The 21053-nt window shown below is 40.4% G+C and overlaps 1 protein-coding gene across 4 annotated transcripts in view; it reads right to left on the bottom strand.

Moving 5' to 3' along the window:
• Positions 1-842: 842 nt before the first annotated feature.
• The window catches only part of NEDD1 (NEDD1 gamma-tubulin ring complex targeting factor), a 66834-nt gene continuing 46623 nt past the window's right edge, over positions 843-21053 (bottom strand). For 3 of the 4 annotated variants that reach the window (XM_075856769.1, XM_075856767.1, XM_075856771.1), the window contains exons 9-15: positions 18850-18981; positions 16541-16588; positions 11574-11764; positions 7290-7437; positions 6194-6350; positions 2068-2134; positions 843-966 (exon numbers count right to left, since the gene is read on the bottom strand). In XM_075856769.1, coding sequence (XP_075712884.1) covers positions 862-966; positions 2068-2134; positions 6194-6350; positions 7290-7437; positions 11574-11764; positions 16541-16588; positions 18850-18981 — 848 coding nt within the window. In that variant the 3' untranslated portion in view covers positions 843-861. Of the gene's footprint in view, positions 967-1646; positions 1729-2067; positions 2135-6193; positions 6351-7289; positions 7438-11573; positions 11765-16540; positions 16589-18849; positions 18982-21053 lie in introns of all 4 variants that reach the window. The other variant, XM_075856768.1, reaches the window with a different exon arrangement.

The following is a 21053-nucleotide window of genomic DNA, read 5'->3' as shown; positions in this document are numbered from 1 at the left end:
AAAATACAAAGCTTTAACTTTATTATATAAATAAATACAAGATAGTTATAAAAATTTTATTTTACAGAATGATTTCTATGAAGAAAAAAACCTATATTAAACATTCTGTGCAAAATCATCACCATGAATAACTATAATGATGACCAAAAATATGTATTTTAAACCACTACCTAAATTGAGCCCGTAGTGAATTTAAAAAACAGCCACTTCGGTATGTAAAACTATTTACATCATACATTATTGTTAATCTCAGACCTGTGGAGTCATTTATTGTTTTAGATTACACGAATATCTTGGATTTCTGGATTTCATGGGAAAACCATGTATAATGACGTCATGTTAAGCACATATTTCATAATTTAGGTTTGGTATGCAATCAGATTCTGCTTTCCCACATTCACCATATGATTAGTGGGCAGATTTTTCTGTACCTCCATTACTACTGACTTTTCCATGCGTGGAACATTTAACATGTACGGTAAGTGACGCTGCATCTCCCTTGTCCTATTATCCAGGCAGAAGGTCAGACAACTACTGGACAATGAACACTCTCGTAGTCGAGGTCATAGATTTAAGGGGAACAGAGGTCAGGCTCACCGAAATGCATTATTTCTTTGTGGAAAGGCACGGTGGACGGGTATGATGCGATCCTGGACCAACTGCCCCCATAGCAGTAAATTAAATTTCCTTTAGCTGGAGTTCTGCCCAATGACAGTCCACACCTGCTTAAAAATAGAACAGAGAGATGACCACTCTTCTTGCACATTAAATGACAATATTGCCAAAAAAGTAAACCTAGCCAAAAGACACGCATTGATGAAAAAGCACTTAAAACACTCGAATCAGCATAAAGTCAGTCTTTTAATAGTGAGCTTTCAGCCTTTTATTCTCTTCACGAAGATGTTCTATCTCGGCGACTAAGTTTTCATTTACAGAGTATCTTTCAAGTAACATTTGAATTTCACTCTGAAAGAGAAATGAAATTATGAATGTAGGGACATAGGAGCAAAAAACAAAAAAAAAACACATTAAAGATGCGGTAGAGCAAAACAAATGCATTATTTATACACAACTATGTACAGGATTCATTTATATGTGAATAAAAACAACACTTTAAACTAAGAAAACCTTATATTTCTTACAGGAATAATAGGGAAGAAGAGAAAACAATTTAAATCCTTCGGGAAAAATAGGCTGTTAAACAGCAGGTAACATTTGCTACATGACTGATATAACTTAGTTTACTAAAGTTAGTAGACAGAAAGAAGAGATTAGATCTGTCAGCAAGTTTTGATACCTAAAGTAGTTTTCCTAAGCAGCAAAAAAAATAAAATAAATAAATATAAAAAAAGGACCACAACATCAAAACTGAATGTGGCAGCAACACTTTAGTCCTTTTATATCCAACTCAGCTGAGATATATACCACTTTATTTTTCCTCATGCAGCTACTAAAATGGGTTATATCAATATGATAAATGTTTACAAAATGCATAAACGCACTCCGCAAAGACTGCTACAAGAAAGATTTTCCTGCAAAGAATATTTTAAAGACGTGCTATATCTTCTATAACATTAATTAGGTTCACTTGTGCTACACGGAGTTGCTGCGTTCAGAAAAAGTCGTGGAGAGTGCCATACACCCACTTCTGATTTCACGAGGTCTGCATTGCACCACGGTTTGAGCTCCCTCTCGGTCACATTTCATGCTGTGACATGAACCTTCCTTCTAATGGTACAAAGCATTAAAATAATATTAAGTGAACGTCTAAGTCAGTGTAACACATTCTTAACGGCATTTTCTTATAGTTCTCTCTTTTTTACATTTTATTACAACTATTTTTTTCCTCCACAAATGCTGAGGCAGCAAATCTCCACAATGTTACTTCCACTGGCGTATTTAATATGAAAATATTTCTTGTAATTACAGTGCACACAACTTATTTCTTTATTTCCATTTTGCACAATTCTGTAAAGTAGTTTTAAGTCATTTAGTTTTTAAAGTACTCTTGTTTCTACCATATTTCCATTTTAATAAAAAACAGAAGCAAATCATCCTTATACGTACCGACTGTATGTGAAACTGTTTTATCATCTCCACTTGCAAATTGATAATATCTCTGTGACATGCTTCCCTAAAAAGAGGCAGAGAAGAAATTACTTAGAGGCTCTGTCACCAGATTTTGCAGCAGATAGGCGCTGCAATGTAGATTACAGTAACGTTTTTATTTTTAAAAAACTAGCATTTTTGGCCAAGTTATGACCATTTTTGTAGTTATGCAAATGAGGCTTGCAAAAGTCCAAGTGGGTGTGTTTAAAAGTAAAAGTCCAAGTGGGCGTGTATTATGTGTGTTACATCTGGGCGTTTTTAATACTTTTACTAGCTGGGCGTTCTGATGAGAAGTAACATCCACTTCTCTTCAGAACGCCCAGCTTCTGGCAGTGCAGACACACAGCGTGTTCTCGAGAGATCACGCTGTGACGTCACTCACTTCCTGCCCCAGGTCCTGCATAGTGTCGGACGAGCGAGGACACCGGCACCAGAGGCGTCAGTTGATTCTGCAGCAGCATCGGCGTTAGCAGGTAAGTCAATGTAGCTACTTACCTGCAAACGCTGATGCTGCTGCAGAATCAACTGTAGCCTCTGGTGCCGATGTGTCCTCGCTCGTCTGACACGATGCAGGACCTGTGAGTGACGTCACAGCGTGATCTCTCGAGAACACGGCTGTGTCTGCACTGCCAGAAGCTGGGCGTTCTGAAGAGAAGTGGATGATACTTCTCATCAGAACGCCCAGCTAGTAAAAGTATTAAAAACGCCCCGATGTACGCACATAATACACGCCCACTTAGACTTTTACTTTTAAACACACCCACTTGGACTTTTGCAAGCCTCATTTGCATAACTACAAAAATGGTCATAACTTGGCCAAAAATGCTAGTTTTTTAAAAATAAAAACGTTACTGTAATCTACATTGCAGCGCCTATCTGCTGCAATAGCAGATAGGGGTTGCAAAATCTGGTGACAGAGCCTCTTTAATAGGTTGACCAAAACTTTCCTAACACTTGACCTTATAAGTAGTGATCCACAATCAATATTTAAGAATTTAATCCATATAGATCCTTTATATTTAAGGTTGGATCTACACGGGACAGAAACGTTGAAGATTTTCCTTTGCGGAAAAAACTTGCAGGGTATTACAGCCGGTCATGTGGACAAGATTAGAACAGATCCTATCCACATGCTGGTGAACATTTTCCTGATGCAAATCAGAGCACCCTGTATTTTTTTCAAAACTGCAGCACGCTCCTTCTGTTCTGGATATTCACTGCGGATGTCAGCCGTTTCAATGTAGAAAGGAGAAAATCTGCGGCAAAATGTGCTCATTAAACGTGAGTATTTTGCTGGGAAAAACCTGCAGCATTTCCGTCCCGTGTGAATCCAGCCTAACACATGCAGATTTTTCCAGAGCTTACATACAAAAATAGAGGACTCACATTGACTGGGAAGAAAAGTAGGAATAGCGGAGTTAGAATAATAATTATTTATCAAGTGTATGAAAATTAATTTTAAAAAAAACAAAACATCCGTTTTATAAAACCAGTCTCCATCACATTCTTGCTGCAATTGGAGTTCCATTATTGACAACTGACTTTACCGTCTCTGGAGGACTTTAGCTCTAGATCTACATATGTGGTTCACAGGCTTTCAATTCCAACAGCTGGTTAGAATTCTATCTGCTCAGAACAGTTCCTCCCGAGTCTTATCACAGTTCACAACGTTGAAAAGGGTCAGGGCCTCCCAGTGTCAGTCGCTTTTCTTCTAAAGAACTATCAGACATAAACCCATCTGGCACACTGTCTTAATATAGTGAGAAACCATGAAGGGATTTTTTTTAGGTCATTGTCAGAGCAACATAATGTAATGTTTTCTGAAACAAAGTTTTAAGGAGTTTACTAACCAAATGGGGTTTAACAATCTGATCATTTACTGTACATACAACATAAATCAAAACACAAAACAGAAAAAATGCTTTGTGCAAGTGGTTTTCACTTCACTGCTCTAAACATTCAGTCAACACACAGGCATATGTTCTTTTTGAATTGTACAACAAAACTTTTAGGCAGAGTTCACAGTTTCTTTTTACGCTGATTTTGATGCGGAAATCGCGTCGGAATCCGCGGCAAAAAACGTCCGAAACCGCCTCCCATTGATTTCAATGGGAGGCGGAGGAGTTTTGACCCACTCGTGGTAAAAAAAAAAAGCGGTATGCCCTTTCTTGCCGTGGTTCCGCCTCTGACCTCCCATTGAAATCAACAGGAGGCAGAGAAAGTGTTTTTCGCTTAATGGCCGTGGGCGAAGAACGTTGCGAAAATCGAGGCAAGAATTTGCAGGCGGGTCAAAATCTGTGTGAACAGGGCCTTATATTGACATCTGATATTTCATATTCGCAGCAATTATGTACTAGGACAAAAAAAACAAAAACAGATGCCAGGTTAGCAGGAATTTGATCAATAAATGTAAATATTCAGAACCTTAATGCTGCCATAAAGGGTAAGCAGTGGGAAGGGCCTGAGGGGCATTTTAGACTCTCTATGCAGAAAAGGTCATTTGAGCTGATGGGGAGGTTAGAGGGAGAACATGAAAACACAACCAGTAGAACAAAGTTACGTTTCACCAAGTTAACAGCAACAATAGTACTTGCTTCACTATAAAGTCCTTTTAGCTATAAGGAATTAGGGGTCTACCATTTAATATGTCCGTATGCCTAATAAGGTATGGAAAGGCATTGTCCTTATAAGACAGCCCATGATGAGGTGGAAAGCAGTCCATTTTACTGTAGGCTGTAAGAGAAGGTTTTATTTTTAACCAATCTGAAGTGTAGCACCTACCCATCATTCTTAGGCTGCTTCCAGACTACGTTTTTCCCTGTACGTTTGACATATGCGTTGGGAAAGCTCCTTTTGCATACGTCAAATGTACCCCATAGACTCACATCATACCAACAGAGGCCTGAAGTGTGTCCTTTTGGCCTCCATATGCCAGGTATACCACTAGTGCTTTATAAAATAGCATAGTTGACTAGGCTGTTCTAGCCAGAGGCATCCAGTTAACACACGGATACGGTTAACGGTTGCCATATTTGGCCTATGTGTGATGAATACCATTGTATGGCATCTATCACTGGCCTCTGCTGAACGTATACATTGAAAGATCCAGTAACGTTATCAGTTATCACTGGAGCTCAACGATGCAGCAGAGGTAGCCTGGATGGCCGCCATTTCCATAGCCTTTGTGCATCACCCCAAGGTAACAACTCTGCGCTGCCACAACGAGCACTCCACTCCCGTGGTCATTACACATACCCACTGGAGCTTCTCTGGGGTAGATCAAGTGATGTAATGGTTCAATATGGCAAATTAAGTAGCTGGGGTTACCCCAGGAAATCTCTGGATACGTTGCAAGGCAGCGCTCTTTCAGTGCTAGACAGATGGCAATGACTGCGAAGTGTGTGTCCTGGGCACTTTCCCCCAGAGCTGCACAGATGGATATCCTAGTCACGGTCGTCTTTCCCTGTATACCGCAGATATGCATAAGGGTTTCCCACTGGATACAAGGGGATGGGCCACGAGAATGGATGCCAGGGGTACTGTGCCAGCAGGACAGACATCCAAACTCCCTCCATAGAGAAGTTACTTCCTGACATACACATTAAATGTGGGCTGTGAGGTATGCTCAACAGTGGCATCCATTACCCATAGGATATAATGGCATCTGTTTAATGGATAAGTCATGAAAATGGTAATGAAAGTTCATGATGCATCCAATAAATGGATACCCTTATACTCTATGGTGATGGCTGCCATGGTTAGGCATTTGTCACAATTTCCGTTTGACGTATATGCCAGGAAAAGTTTTGTTACGTTAAACGCAGACTATATTACGGTGATAGGAATACTCATGTGAAAAAATCCTCCATAGACATAACAAATTGCTACAACAGATCAACTTGCCAACACATATGCACAGACGACAGCCCAGAACAAATCAATAGTTATCCATATGTTAAGTGTTTGCAAAAGGCATCAAAACACTTACTTCTTCAGCACTTAATAAAATGACAGGCAGCATAACTTAGTCTCAATTTTTTCTCAATAAGTTGTGCAGCATTAATTAAAAGTTTTGCAAAATTACCTGAAGTCATCAAGGGTTTCTTCAATCATATTTTTAATAAAATTAATTTGAACAGATGTTAGCGGGGCTCCAGATTTCTCACTTGCCAATGAATCTGCTATTTTTTCTGACAGGGAACAGGCAACTTCAGAACTTGCAGAGTTAGGCATCTTTGGACCTGCAAGTGAAAGTCAAAAATAATTAAAGTGGATTTCCTATTATGATCCAGAAACAAACCAGCGGGTGCTGACTGCACCCACCAAATGACCCTTTAGTGAGCTGCCCCTGCCAATCAGGCTTCAAGTCAAAATGCAAACTGGTACCAGATATTATTCTCTCTGCAAATCAACAGAACAGACAAGAGGTTGCTTAAGACTCTCCAATCGGCACCCTGCAAGCTTCAGTAGAAGGAACCAATGAGCAGTGAGAAGAATTTAGTAAATATTCAGAAGAACAGCGTTGGCAGAAACCTTCTATCCCCCAGTGCTACCATCTTTTAGAACTGCCATCTTCCGGAGATCTCATAACACACAAAAGATCCTAAAGGCTGAAACACAATCCCTGGCTTAGTTATCCTGTACTGGCCCCCAATTTGTTGTGATCAGAGTTAATGTGGGTGGGACAAAAGTGTAATTGGCAACCATGCTTTAAAGTTGTGTTCTGACACAGTCCTGTATTGGGGGATCAATGCACAACAGCTGCAGCACTGTAAAATATGGTCACAGAAAACCCAGATAATTAAGGCAACACATATCACTGATAATAAGAATGATGATAATTCCACAGGTAGTGTGCAGCGATTTCCATACGTAGTGACAAGGTGCACGCAAACCGTAGCACAAGAATCTATAGGATAAAGTAAAAATATATAGCTGATCTCTTTCTGCAAAATGTGTCGTAACCAAGAGGTGTTTAATATATTTGACCCCCCCCCCCACATGAATCTTATTGTGTGGTGTTGCTGATTTGAAGAGCAGTACCTGCACAAAAAAAATCTGCAACAACTATGCAAAGTGTGAAGATGGCCTAACTTTCCATTCTTCATTGTGATGCGCTGGTGCTCATCACTATGCAGCGGTTAGTTATATATGTAGACATTGAAAAGTCACATGCTTACTCAATACTTTTGTGCCATTAGCCAAAAAATCTGGTTTGAACTGGGATGGAACTTGCTTTCCCCCTCTTTCGGTTGCGTCAGTAGTCCGAGAAATAGGAGCAGGTGAAGAACTAGTTGTAATTTGTTCGCGGCTTGCTGGTTTCAAAGGCTAGAAAATAACAGGAAAAAAAAAAAAAGTGCTACAATACGTGTAATCAACTTTACTGTACTGAACATAGATCACCTGTATTAAGAAATAATGGATTTATAAAGAGACACACACAGCATGGCGTACGCATACTTTGTAGGACTAACCAAAAACATCAACCAACAACAGAATGTTTGCAGGCACAATGCTGTCTTTTCACGTCCGAATGAAAAAGTGCCACCACGGGAAGCGGTTCTGGGGCCACCTCTCTCAACCCACAGCAAGTACAGACACAACGGTAGAGAGTGAGCAGGTTGGGACTGAGGCCCCATGCACACGGCCGTGCCCGTAATCACGGACCAAAGCATGGGAGCACGGACCGTAAAAAGCAAAAGATAGGGGGCTCCCTTTGTCAGCGTAGACACGTTAAATGGCAGCCGGGGGCCTGATTTAGGCCCCCAGGTCTGCCAGGGACATGGCCTAATAGTTTGCCTGCAAGTTTTACACGGACGGGAAATAATGCTTTGGAATAGTAAGCATTCCGGAGCATTTGGTAAGTGATCAATAGATCGCAGCTTTTAGTTGAAATTTTTTTTTATAAATTGCGTTTAATAAAATAAATAAGTCCATACATCTCTGCCCTAAAAAATAAAATAATAAAATGTAAAAGAAAAAAAAAAAAAAAAATTGGTGGAGGTTGGACCCCCATTGATCAGCATATTATCACCTATCCTGCGGTTAGGGGATTACATTTAATCTTGGGAGATCCCCTTAAAGCTTGAATCTGAGACTCTAATGGTACACTAAACTTTTGTATTTGGCGGTTTTAGCAAATAGCTGGGAGATTGCTTTCCATCCTTCTCACACTGCACAGCCTAACTAAAAAGGCTTAGCATGTTTAGGGTACTGAATGTGCACATATAGGTCTATGCGTAATGGGTTAGCTAAAAGTGTAGCTAAATGTTTGACAAACTTCTGACATGTCATAGTCTGTATTGGCGGGGGTCCGAGCACTGAGAACCCCACCAATCGCTAGAACGAAGCAGCTGAAGTGCTCATGTGAGCGCTCAGCTGCTTCGTGTCTGTTCGGCTATTTCTGGAAATAAATGGATCGGTGTACAGACACGATAGAAAGTCTATGAGCCTGTACACCGATACATCGGCTTTCCGGAAAAAGCCGAACAGACACGAAGCAGCTGAGCGCTCACACGAGAACTTCATTTTCGTTCTAGAGATTGGTGGGGGTCTCAGTGCTCGGACCCCCACCAATCCAAACTTCTGACAGGTCTCTGACATGTCAGAAATTTGTCAAACTTGAGGCTACACTATAATACAATAACTGTGGATACTGTAGGCAGGTATGTATGATTATGTAATTATATACATAGTGTGGCAATCCAGTTAAACATTCTGGGCAGGAAGCCACACAAGCTTGGAACGTTTCTAGGATATTACTGATTTACAGTGTATTTGGAATATTCTAGTTGTTTTATTTGATTATTAGAGTTGTAATAATTTTCCATGACATGACACACTGCAACCCTCCCCACAAAAATCTATCGGCATATTAGAGAACCTGTGATAATTTGAAGACCAACCCCTGCCCATACGGCTAAGTTGAGAGGAAAAAAAAAAAATGGCAACCCCCAAAAAAACTTTCCCCCCATAAAACATGATTTTATTCAGCAAATGTAGTAAAACAGAAAAAAAAACCTCTACGTTTGGGTTTCACATATTTGTATAGAGCAGACATGGGCAAACTACGGCCCGCGGGCCACATACGGCCCGTTAGGCTTTTTAATCCGGCCCGCCGAACTTGTCCAAATCATAGTAAAAACCTCCTTTTTTTTCCCCTTTCCCTGCAATGCCCACGTTTTCCCAATAGATGGCGCACTCAAAACACATTGACCGTATTTCTCTTTATTTCACTTTAATTTTCACTTCGTTTCACGTCACCATTAAGCCCTTCGGTTTTCAAAGAGTACAATATCAGCCGTCACTTTGCCACGAAGCATGCAAACTATGCTAGCAAGCAGTCAACACAAGAACGGGCGGCTACTGCTCAGAGGTTGGCAGCTAATTTACAGAGTCAACAGAACTTTTTTCTTGATAAATCACAGTGCGTATGTTATTTTAATCTATTTACATTTCCTCCTCCCAGTATCTGCGAAATAGTATGTAAATGTCATATCTTGCATATTCCTTGAGACAAATTTATTAACTGATAAGGGCTATTTTTCACATTTGAAAGACAGTTAATAAATTGGGTTGTAGTGTTCTTACTGTGCTATGAGGTTTGCACACACTACATTTAATGCTTTAGTATATCCGGCCCAAACACTCCCTCCAAATGCTCCTGGCCCGGCCCCTCTGTCAAATTTTAGAACCCATTGTGGCCCGCGAGTCAAAAAGTTTGCCCACCCCTGGTATAGAGTCATAGAATAAAATTAACATGTTGTTTATACCACATGATCCATGGTGCAAAAGAAAAAAAAAACGCAAAATACAGTGATGGAATTGCATATTTTTTTGTCCAATCAAAGATCAATAAAATTTAAATCAATAAGTTATATGTAACTGGTTTTGCAAAAAACAACCTCATTTACAGCGGTCGATGGAAAAATAAAGCCTATAGCTCTTGGAATGAGTGTGTGGAGAAAAAAAGAATTAAAAAAAAACCCCTGCTTGGTTCTGAAAAGCCAAAAATAAGCTGGTCCGTAAATGGTTAAAGGGTACCTGTTTCAGGTGACTATTGAGAATAAGTGTCATGTGTGTATACATGAGGAATAACACTTTCTGGCCATTATGTGATTTGTATTTGTCATTTTTCACTTCTGTATGCGTTCTCTCCAATTGCCAGTTTTCCCTGAGTTCAGTGCCAGAGGGAACAGTGACTGGCTGCTATGATGCCTTTCATACACTACAGTGAAAAGAGGAGATCCTGCTCTCCTATATCTATCACACACACAGAAGACGCATGGGGGTTATTATACAGCAGTACTGAGCAGTGTAGCTATAAATCCAGCACTGTGGTGCGAGAGTAAAAGCAGCAGCGTCTGTGTGACTCTCTACCGGTCTCCCTCCAGCAGCTCCCCGCCCCTCCCTTCTTCCCAGATTTCTATGGGCGGCATGTAAACTGATTCCTTTAGTGACCGGATAATCAGGCTGAAGATGGATTTTAGAGGTGAATGGAGAGTGAAAGATCAGTGAAGGAGGGAAGTTGTTCTTAAAGAGGCTCTGTCACCAGATTTTGCAACCCCTATCTGCTATTGCAGCAGATAGGCGCTGCAATGTAGATTACAGTAACGTTTTTATTTTTAAAAAACGAGCATTTTTGGCCAAGTTATGACCATTTTTGTAATTATGCAAATGAGGCTTGCAAAAGTCCAAGTGGGTGTGTTTAAAAGTAAAAGTCCAAGTGGGCGTGTATTAGGTGCGTACATCGGGGCGTTTTTAATACTTTTACTAGCTGGGCGCTGTGAAGAGAAGTAACATCCTCTTCTCTTCAGAACGCCCAGCTTCTGACAGTGCAGATCTGTGACGTCACTCACAGGTCCTGCATCGTGACGGCCACATCGGCAGCAGAGGCTACAGTTGATTCTGCAGCAGCATCAGCGTTTGCAGGTAAGATCGACTTACCTGCAAACGCTGATGCTGCTGCAGAATCAACTGTAGCCTCTGGTGCCGATGTGGCCGTCACGATGCAGGACCTGTGAGTGACGTCACAGATCTGCACTGTCACAAGCTGGGCGTTCTGAAGAGAAGAGGATGTTACTTCTCATCAGAGCGCCCAGCTAGTGAAAGTATTAAAAACACCCCGATGTACGCACATAATACACACCCACTTGGACTTTTACTTTTAAACACACCCACTTGGACTTTTGCAAGCCTCATTTGCATAACTACAAAAATGGTCATAACTTGGCCAAAAATGCTCGTTTTTTTAAAATAAAAACGTTACTGTAATCTACATTGCAGCGCCTATCTGCTGCAATAGCAGATAGGGGTTGCAAAATCTGGTGACAGAGTCTCTTTAAGTAGAGAAAGAGGCACCGTTTTCTAATAACATATATTACAAAGTATTTTATGTTTGCTTGTACTAATTAATTTATGCACATTTTGTTGAAATGACAGTGACCATTTGACATACTGATTACCTGTTTTACAGTCTCTTTTACAATATAAGGTTTTCTTGTTTTAAGCTCTATATCTTGGGGTTCATCTTCTTCTTTAATGGGACTTCCAATAATTAGGTGTAAAGGTGAAGAATTCATCCCTTGATTATTGGAACCCACAGGATGTCGTCTTGAAGCAGGTATTGTACTGAACTGAGCCAAGTAATCAAGATCTAAGGATTAAATCCATGCAAGTTAATATATTAAAAGTACATAATTCGAGAGTACTATCCAAGTCTCCTGCCGTCACTTTTAACCTTCTGGCAGAAAAACGCGGCTGGCAACATCACTTGAAGTTCCCTTTAAGCTTTTAAAGAAAGAAAAACTTGTTTTCAGTAACTGGTTCAACTTTTTTCAAATTAATTCTTTGACATAAAATAAAATAATGTTTTTGAAGGAATTTTACCAATTCACACCTAATGTCCAACATTGCTCTTGAAAGGAATTCTCTTAGTGAGGCAACTCCTTTTAACATTCCTAATATGGGCCTATAGACATCAGGGAGGGGGTTTGGTTCTGTAGGGTAAATGTATGGCCGGCCACAACTTAAGCCTGCAATGTAAAGCCAAAGCAGCTAAATAGAAAAAACATGGCAACCTTAGTAATACAAAAAAAATAGCAGTTTATGACCTCATATGGGCTATTGCCGTACTCGGGAGAAATTGCTTTACAAATGTTGGGTTGCTTTTTCATTTGTTGAGAAAATGAAAAATTTTGAGCTAAATCTACGTCTTATTGAAGAAAATTGTAGTTTTTTTTGTCTTGACTGCCCAGTTCTAATAAAATCCATGAAACACATGTGGGGTCAAAATGCTCACTACACCCCTAGATGAATTCCTCAAGGGGTGTAGTTTCATAAATGGAGTCACCTTTGGGTAGCTTCCACTGTACTGCTACCTTAGGGGCTTTGCAAAAGTGACATGGTGCCAAGAAACAAATCCAGCAAAGTCTGTACTCCAAAAGCCAAATGGCGCTCCTTCTCTTCTGAGCCCTGCCGCGTGCCCAAACAGCAGTTTATGCCCACATATGGAGTATTCCTGTTCTCCAGAGAAGTTGCTTTTCAAATGCTAGGGGGCTTTATCTTCTTTATTCCTTGGGGACATTCTTTGTTTGTTTTTTTTAGCTAAAACTACATCTTATTGGGAAAAAATTAAAACTATTTTATTTTCACGTCCAAATTCTAGTAAAATCTATGAAACAGCTGTGGGGTCAATATGCTCACTACAACCCTAGATGACAGCTTTGTGGGGTGTAGTTTCCAAAATGGGGTATTTTTTGGGGTGTTTCCTTTGTTTTGGCATCACAAGACTTCTTCAAACCTGATCTGGTGCCTAAAATATATTCTAATAAATAGGCCCCAAAATCCTCTAGGGGCTCCTTTGCTGCTGAGGCCTGTGCTTCAGTATATTAGCACTCTAGGGCCAGATGTGGGATATTTCTAAAAACTGCAGAATCTGGGCAATAAATATTGAGTTGCGTTTCTCGGGTAAAACCTTCTGTGTTTAGGGTATGTTCACACAGCAAACTAACAACGGCTGTAAAATACAGAGCTGTTTTCAAGGGAAAACAGCTTCTGTTTTTCAGCTGTTTTTTTTACTGGTAAAACCTTCTGTGCGATAGAAAAAATATTTTTATTAACTATGAATTCCTGCAAAAAATAAAAACAAATTGTAGATTTAACCTCTACATTGCTATAATTCTTGTGAAACACCTAAAGCGTTAAGAAACTTTCTAAATGCTGTTTTGAATACTTTGAGGGGTACAGTTTTTAAATTGGGGTGACTTATGGGGGTTTGTAATTTATAGGCCCCTCAAAACCACTTCAAAACTGAACTGGTTCCTGTAAAAATAGCCTTTTGAAATTTTCTTGAAAATGTGAGAAAATTCTGCTAAAGTTCTAAGCCTTGTAACATCCTAGAAAAATAAAAGCATGTTCAAAAAACGATGCCAATCTTAAGTAGGCATATGGGAAATTTTAACTAGCGACTATTCTGTGTGGTATAACTATCTGTCTTACAAGCAGATACACTTATTTTTTTTGTAAATTCTTTCTTTATTTGCTTTTTCAAACAAGGAACATATCAAGCAAGGGAACAAAAAAGAAAAATGGGGGGGGGAAGGGACAAGGGCACATAAGGCCCAATATATTGCATCAAACTATTTACAAAATCATATATGCGACATTAGGGACAGAGGAGTGGTAAGGACAGGGGAGAGAAAGAAAAAAGGTGGAAAATGGAGGAGGGGGGGGGGACACACAGGTACATGATCTAGAATACAATTCAAGCAGATACACTTAAATTGATAAAGATGCAAATTTGTGATTTTTTGCTACACTTTGGTGTTTTTCTTAATGAAATAATGAATGTATGGAAAAAAAATTACCACTAACTTAAAGTGCAATGTGTCACCAGAAAACAATCTCAGAATCGCTTGGCTATGTAAAAGCATTCCAAAAGTTAATTACCACAACGTGACATGTCAGATTGGAAAAAGGAGGCTCTGTCAGGAAGGTCAAAAGTGGCTGCAGTGGAAGGGGTTATATGCTATGGATAATTGTATTATATATATATATATATATAGCAGATATAAAAAAATGGCGACAGCACCCTGCAACACTAATGCCACCTAAACCACTAAATATAAATAGATATGCACTAAAGCTAAATCTACCTACAAATAGGGAGGTTCTTAGTGCACATTTTGATCAAAAAGTGTTAGCCCACCTGCCACAACAAGGCGACCTCTGTAAGGTGGGAACCTACGCTGCACATACACCCAGAACTGGGACTAAGCCTACATATATACCTGGGGATGGTAGGATCCAGCATTGAACTGATTAAAATCACCCAGGGCAGAATGGGAGGAGTGCAAGAACAACAAGTAGAGGCAGTCACTAACCCCACATATATGGATACCATAAACACAACAAAAATTGAACAGCACATTCCAATATATATATATATATATAAAAAAGTTGCACTAAGTTACAGGCTGCAATCTTCATTCCATTTCAGATCCATCCCCTGATATTAAGTTTGCAAGCTGCTCTAGTATCAGATTTTTCTCCTGTGAGTGTGTCTCTTCCAGAAATACGTGCCGGATGTGGACTGACTAATAGGCTGCTGCTTACCCTAGTTCTCTCTACACTAGCCTGTGGGATCCGCCCTCCCTGAAGACTTGAATGCTTTCCTCCTTCTCCACTCTCTGATCTGCCGTGTACAACCTCCCTGCTGAGAGAAGATTATGTCAGTCTGTCAGGTGAAGTGGACTGAAAGATTTGATTTAGAGAAGCAGCAAAATAGCCAGTTATCTACAGAAGCTGCAGACTCTACAGCAGGAAAATGGTAGGATTTTTTCAATGAAGACTATTTAGAAAGTTGCTTAAAGGGGTTTACCCATCAGGGACAATTAGGACACATCTACAGGATTGATGCAGGTCCCACCTCTATCTCTAAAACGGGGCCCCATAAACACAGTTCTACCTTAGGTGTTCCCACTGACACTTGTGATTTCTGCCCATGTAAGAAGAAAACAGAATAGCTCACTGAGCTACACTGTTTCTGTAGCTCCCATAGAAGTTACGGTGGGACCCTCATCTATCTGACATTTATGGCATATCCTATGGATATGCTTACAGAACCAAACAAACATAGCAGCTTTGGCAGGCCAAAAGCATAATCAGTGATTTTGTAGTCAAAAATAAATCACAAGAGAAAATTACACAGTAAAACTTGACCTTTAATATATTGGGATAAATAAAAAAAAAGGGAAAATGATTACCCTGCAAAATAATGATGCAAAAAATAATAAGGGTGAGGGGAGAGGGTTTGTTTCTTTTGTTCATTGAGTTGAGAAAACAAGTAAACCAACTTACTCTGGTATACCCAATCGGGTCACCCTTCCTTGTCGGAGTAACGCCCCTACTCAAGGGACGACTCCAACCTGTACCCTAGAAGCCCTATTAATGGCCTAGCCAATTCTTTATAGTGGATATCCAGTACAGAGGTGGGACCTAGATAGGCAAATGCAAAAACTTCAAACTGCGCACAACAATGAGTAGGCACAAATGAAGAAAATAAAATGATACCCAGCAAAAAGATATACTCATACAAAAACATACCACAACCACCTGGAGGTTGTGAATGATGAAATTGAAGTCAGTATGTCGAGAGAGGTGGCTATGATTGACTCAAAATGATAGATTAAATAAACTGTGTTCCAATGCATTTCCCCTGATAATTGGCAGTTTAATCAGGGAACAAAACTAGTAGTCAAAAAGTAAAAAAACAAGCTCAACACTTGTAAGACATAATGCAACAAAGCTGGATGGAAAATCTCCTACTGGCTAAAGATTATCAGCAATGTACAATGGCAAATATAACCAATGTATCACGTGGCTTGAGGTGCGACCAATCCAGGTTACCTTATGTATGTAGTACAGAGAAGATGATAACCCCATCAATTAAAACTAAAAAATGGTTTTGCGTCACCGTCATCGATTGAGTGAGTGAGTGATGTGAGGGCTTACTTTTTGCAGGGCGAGCAGTGGTTTCTATCGGTACTATATTGGGATACATGCGACTTTATATTCCATTTTTATGGAGAGCTAAGGTGAGCAAAAACAGCAACTTGTGTGTTACATGTTTTTTTTTTTACAGCGTTCACCGAGCGGGTTAAACAGCACTATAATGAAAAAAAATCTGACTTTTACGAATGCAGCGATACCAGTTATGTGATTTATTTTTTTTTTAACATTACTTGGCATGTCGTTAACAGGTTAAGCATAATTAAAAGGGCATCAATCAGGATGGGTGTCTCAAAACCTGTGTCTCTTCATCCAATAAACTTTTATTCTCTGCTACATTCAAACATTTAAAAATAAAAATGTATATACAGGGGATCAAAATTCAATAAGCATTGCTTTTAAGCAAAATTACATCACATACCATTTCCTTTGGATGCAAACTCTTCCATAACTCTGCAGTGTGAAGCATCTTGAGGGGGAAAAATAAATTACATTAAGACATTACATGTTTGTAAGAAAACATCACATTAATGGCGGGTGACCGCGCTATTGATTCCGTCGTTCAAACGGAAACCTGCCGGAATGGTGATGAACGGAAACCATTAGCAATGTTTCCGTCACCATTGAGATCAATGGTGACTGAAATGGAAGCTGTGGTTTCAGTTTGACTTTCCGTTCGGGGTTCACCCGACGGAAACCTCTGACGGAACCCCGGAACGGAAAGCCAACGCTGATGTGAACAGGCCCTTACAAACATTACGCATTTTGCATACTCTAACACATTTAAAACAATCAGTTAAAATCTGAATTTGAATTGCCTGAGATATTTCTATCAGTATACAGCTCTGGCACGCCTACAAGACCCAAAGTAGAAATGCCTTCCTACAAATAAAATAAATGATGTAGTGATTGACATGTTGGAAATAGAGGGAAATACCGCTGGTCTTAATTTTATAATATCGGTTTCAAATCTATATAAAAAAATGTCCCACTCAAGCCTTAATGGGGTAATCCGGAATTTTAAAATTGACGGCCTATCCTTAGCCCCACCCAGGGCAAACATGTGCAGTGGCTACATGCACAAGCTCGTTTGGGTAGACATGACAAAAGACGCTAGTTAGGCCCCATGCACACAAACTTATTAAATTCCTCCCGTAAATACTGGTGTAACCACGGGTCCTTTGTCACACGTATTCGGCCCATATGCCACCAGTATTTACGGACCCGTGCCCGTAAATACGGACCCGTTTTCTCTAAACTAATCGGCAGCCCCTTCTCTCGATCAGTGCTGGATAGAGAAAAGGGGCAGCCGTTTCGGGCAGAGTTTCCGCAGCGATTGAAAGTAAAAGAAGTTCATATGAACCGTGGTCTTGGTGACGTGTCCCTCTTTTGACATCCAGTCCGACCTCCCTGGATGACGCGGCAGTCCATGTGACCACTGCAGCGGTTACATGGGAGGAAACGTCATCCCGGGAGGCCGGACTGGAGGAAGAAGCAGGGAGTTCTGGGTAAGTTAACTTTTAATACTATTAACTCCAGCTGTAGTCACTGTCCCGGGTGCTGAAATAGTTACTGCCGATCAGTTAACTCTTTCAGCACCCTGGATAGTGACCGTCCCCTGACGTCTGCTAGCAACGCTCCCGTAATTACGGGTGCACACACGTAGCCACCCGTAATTACGGGAGCCCCATAGACTTCTATGGGCCTGCCCGTACTGTAATTACGGCCTGAAATAGGACATGTTCCATTTTTTCAACGGCCCGGGCACCTTCCCGTAAGCAAACGGGAAGGTACCTGTGGCCAATAGAAGTCTATGGGCCCGTAATTACGTTCGTGTGCATGGGGCATTCGTGTGTTTTTGTTAAAGACGACTCCAGTTTGATCTCATGAGCAGTAGCAAATGTAGGACGCCGTAGGTGGCATCATGGTGTATGGAATTTGGGTTTCCTTAAAGAGGCTCTGTCACCACATTATAAGTGCCCTATCTCCCTATTTTAGATTTATGCTATTGACTTTCTTAATAGACAAGTGGGCATGTTTTTACTTTTTGACCAAGTGGGCGTTGTACAGAGGAGTGTATGACGCTGACCAATCAGCGTCATACACTTCTCTCCATTCATGTAATCAGCACAAACTGATCTTGCTAGATCATGATGTGCTGTAACTTACTCACACATTAACATTACTGAATGTCTTGAGAGTGAATAGACATTGCTTCCAGCCAGGACGCGACGTCTATTCATAATCCCGACACTTCGGTAATGTTTGTGTGGCACTTACAACACAGCACATCGAGATCACGCTGTGCTGTCATTTACAGCGTGATCTCACGAGATCACGCTTGCTGTGCATAAGTCCCGCACAAACGTTACCGAAGTGTCGGGATTGTGAATAGACATCGCGTCCTGGCTGGAAAGTGAAGTTAGTCAGTAAAGTTAATGTGTCAGTAAGTGACAGCACATCATGATCTAGCAAGAGAACATGAATGTTCACACGGCTTACTTTCTGACATTTTTCGGGCTGAAAAATCGGAAGCAGAACGCCTCCAAACATCTACCCATTGATTTCAATGGGAAAAACGGCGTTCTGCTCCGTCGGGCCGTTTTGAAAAGCAGCCGCGAAAAATTGCAGGTCACTTCTTGGGATGTTTTTTGAGCCGTGAGTGGCTCAAAAAACGTCTGAAAATAAATTTTAATCTCTCCTGACATCCCCTGTAATAAAGAAACTTACCATCACGAACTGGAGAAAAAATGTCACCAAGACTACTTCTTCCAAAAGAATCTATTGATTTTGAGTCTGATGTTTTAGTACAGTCTGTTTCTTTTGACGGTATTACATCAAGACTTGTACTATGTGGAATACCTAAAAAATTGAAAATGAGAAAATGAAAATGGTATGCCCACAAAAAAAACAAATGTAACGATCAAAGGACAAAACACTGAGCTTCATTTATAAATGAAAAACAAATAACTTGCCTTGTTGCCCATAGCAACTAATTAGAGTGCAACTTCCAGAGCACCGGTTACTTTGGTCACCGTTTTGATAAATGAGGCCCTAGGAACTGAAAAGCTTGACTTCATACTTGGAAACATTATGAATGAGCAGACAAATCTGATGTGACTGGTGATTCCCTAGCCCTTATGGGCACGACAGGGTTTCGCCGCCATGTGACGGCCGTTCAAAAAACATCCGTCACACGGCTGCAGCAGGATCAATAGACCCCAGGAAACCCAAACATCAAAAAATGGGAAATGCCCTATTCTCGGTTGTTCTCCCGGCCTCCATAGAAGTCTATGGGGCCGGGTAATGCACGTCCATCACTTGAATGTGCCCCAAGTGACGGCGGTGTCTTCGGTCGCTCGCTCTTCCTCTATTTTTTTGCTCCCTGTAGGAGCAGAATCTCCGGCCACAGCTTCGGCAACGCTGTGGCCGGGGATTGGGGATTCCGCTCCAGCAGAAGTCCCTGACTTCACTGTGTCCATATAGATGGACACAGTGACGTCAGGGACTTCTGGCTTTATAGAACTGCATATTAACCCCTTCAGGACTGAGCCTGTTTTGGCCTGGAGGACGAAGCCGATTTTTTCAAATCTGACATGTCACTTTATGTGGTAATAACTTGGGAATGTTTTTACCTATGCAAGGGATTCAGAGATTGTTTTCTCGTGACATATTGTACTAAGTTAGTGAAAAAATGTGGTCAATAAATTCAATATTTGTTAAAAACCCCAAAATTCACAAAAATTTGCATTTTTCTCAATTTAAATGCATCTGCTTGTAAGGCAGACCGTAATACCACACAAAATACTTACTAGTTTACATTTCCCATATGTCTACTTTACGTTTGCATCGTTTTTAAAAGTCCTTTTATTTTTCTGGGACGTTACAAGGCTTAGAACTTTCGCGGCAATTTCTCACATTTTCAAGAAAATTTCAATAGGCCATTTTTTTCAGGGACCAATTCAGTTCTGAAGTGGCTTTGAGGGCCTTATATAATTAGAAAGTCCCCATAAATCACCATTTTGAAAACTGAACCGCTCAAAGTATCCAGAAAGTGTTTTAACCCTTCAGGCGTTTCACAGGAATTAAAGCAAAGTGGAGGCGAAATTGGCAAATTTCTTTTTTTTTTTACTGCCAGGTATGTTCACACTGCTTATATTCAGCCGTTTTTCAGGCCGTAAATCTGCTAAAAATACGGAGGCTGAAAGTCTCCAAACAGCTGCCCATTGATTTCAAAAGTGAAAGACGCGAGTCTTTAACACGGCCGTTTGTAAAAACGGCGCGTAAAAAGAAGAGCATGTCAATACTTGAGCCGTTTTTCATTGGGTCAATTGAAAAACCGCTCCAAAAACAGCTATAAAAAACGCAGCAAATAATGGCTGAAAATCAGAGGCTGTTCTCCATTGAAAACAGCTCCGTATTTTACAGCCGTTTTTAGTTTGCCGTGTGAACATACCCTAAACACAGGTTTTACCTGAGAAATGCAACTGAATATTTATTGCAGAGATTCTGCAGTTTTTAGAAATATCCCATGTGGCCCTAGTGTGCTAATGGACTGAAGCACCAGCCTCAGAAGAAAAGGAGAACCTAGAGGATTTTGAGGCCTCTCTTTTGAGAATATATTTTAGGCACCATGTCAGGTTTGAAGAGGTTTCGTGGTGCCAAAACAGTAAAAAAAACAAAAGTGAACCCATTTTGGAACTACACCCATCTAGGAATTTATCTAGGGGTATAGTTAGCATTTTGACACCAGCTTTTTTGCTAAATTGATTGGAATTATTTTGTGCAGATAAAAATCTACTTTTTCTCTGAAAAAGCATAGAGATTTTAAATTTTTTACAAGGAATAAATGAGAAAACGCATTCCAACATTTGTAAAGCAATTTCTCCCGATTACGGCAATGCCCCATATGTGGTAATAAACTGCTGTTTGGA

Source organism: Rhinoderma darwinii, chromosome 3, assembly GCF_050947455.1.
Source record: "Rhinoderma darwinii isolate aRhiDar2 chromosome 3, aRhiDar2.hap1, whole genome shotgun sequence".
Taxonomy (NCBI): Eukaryota; Metazoa; Chordata; class Amphibia; order Anura; family Rhinodermatidae; genus Rhinoderma; species Rhinoderma darwinii.
The sequence above is the reverse complement of the archived record's forward strand: the minus strand, read 5'-3'. Positions and strand labels throughout refer to the sequence as shown.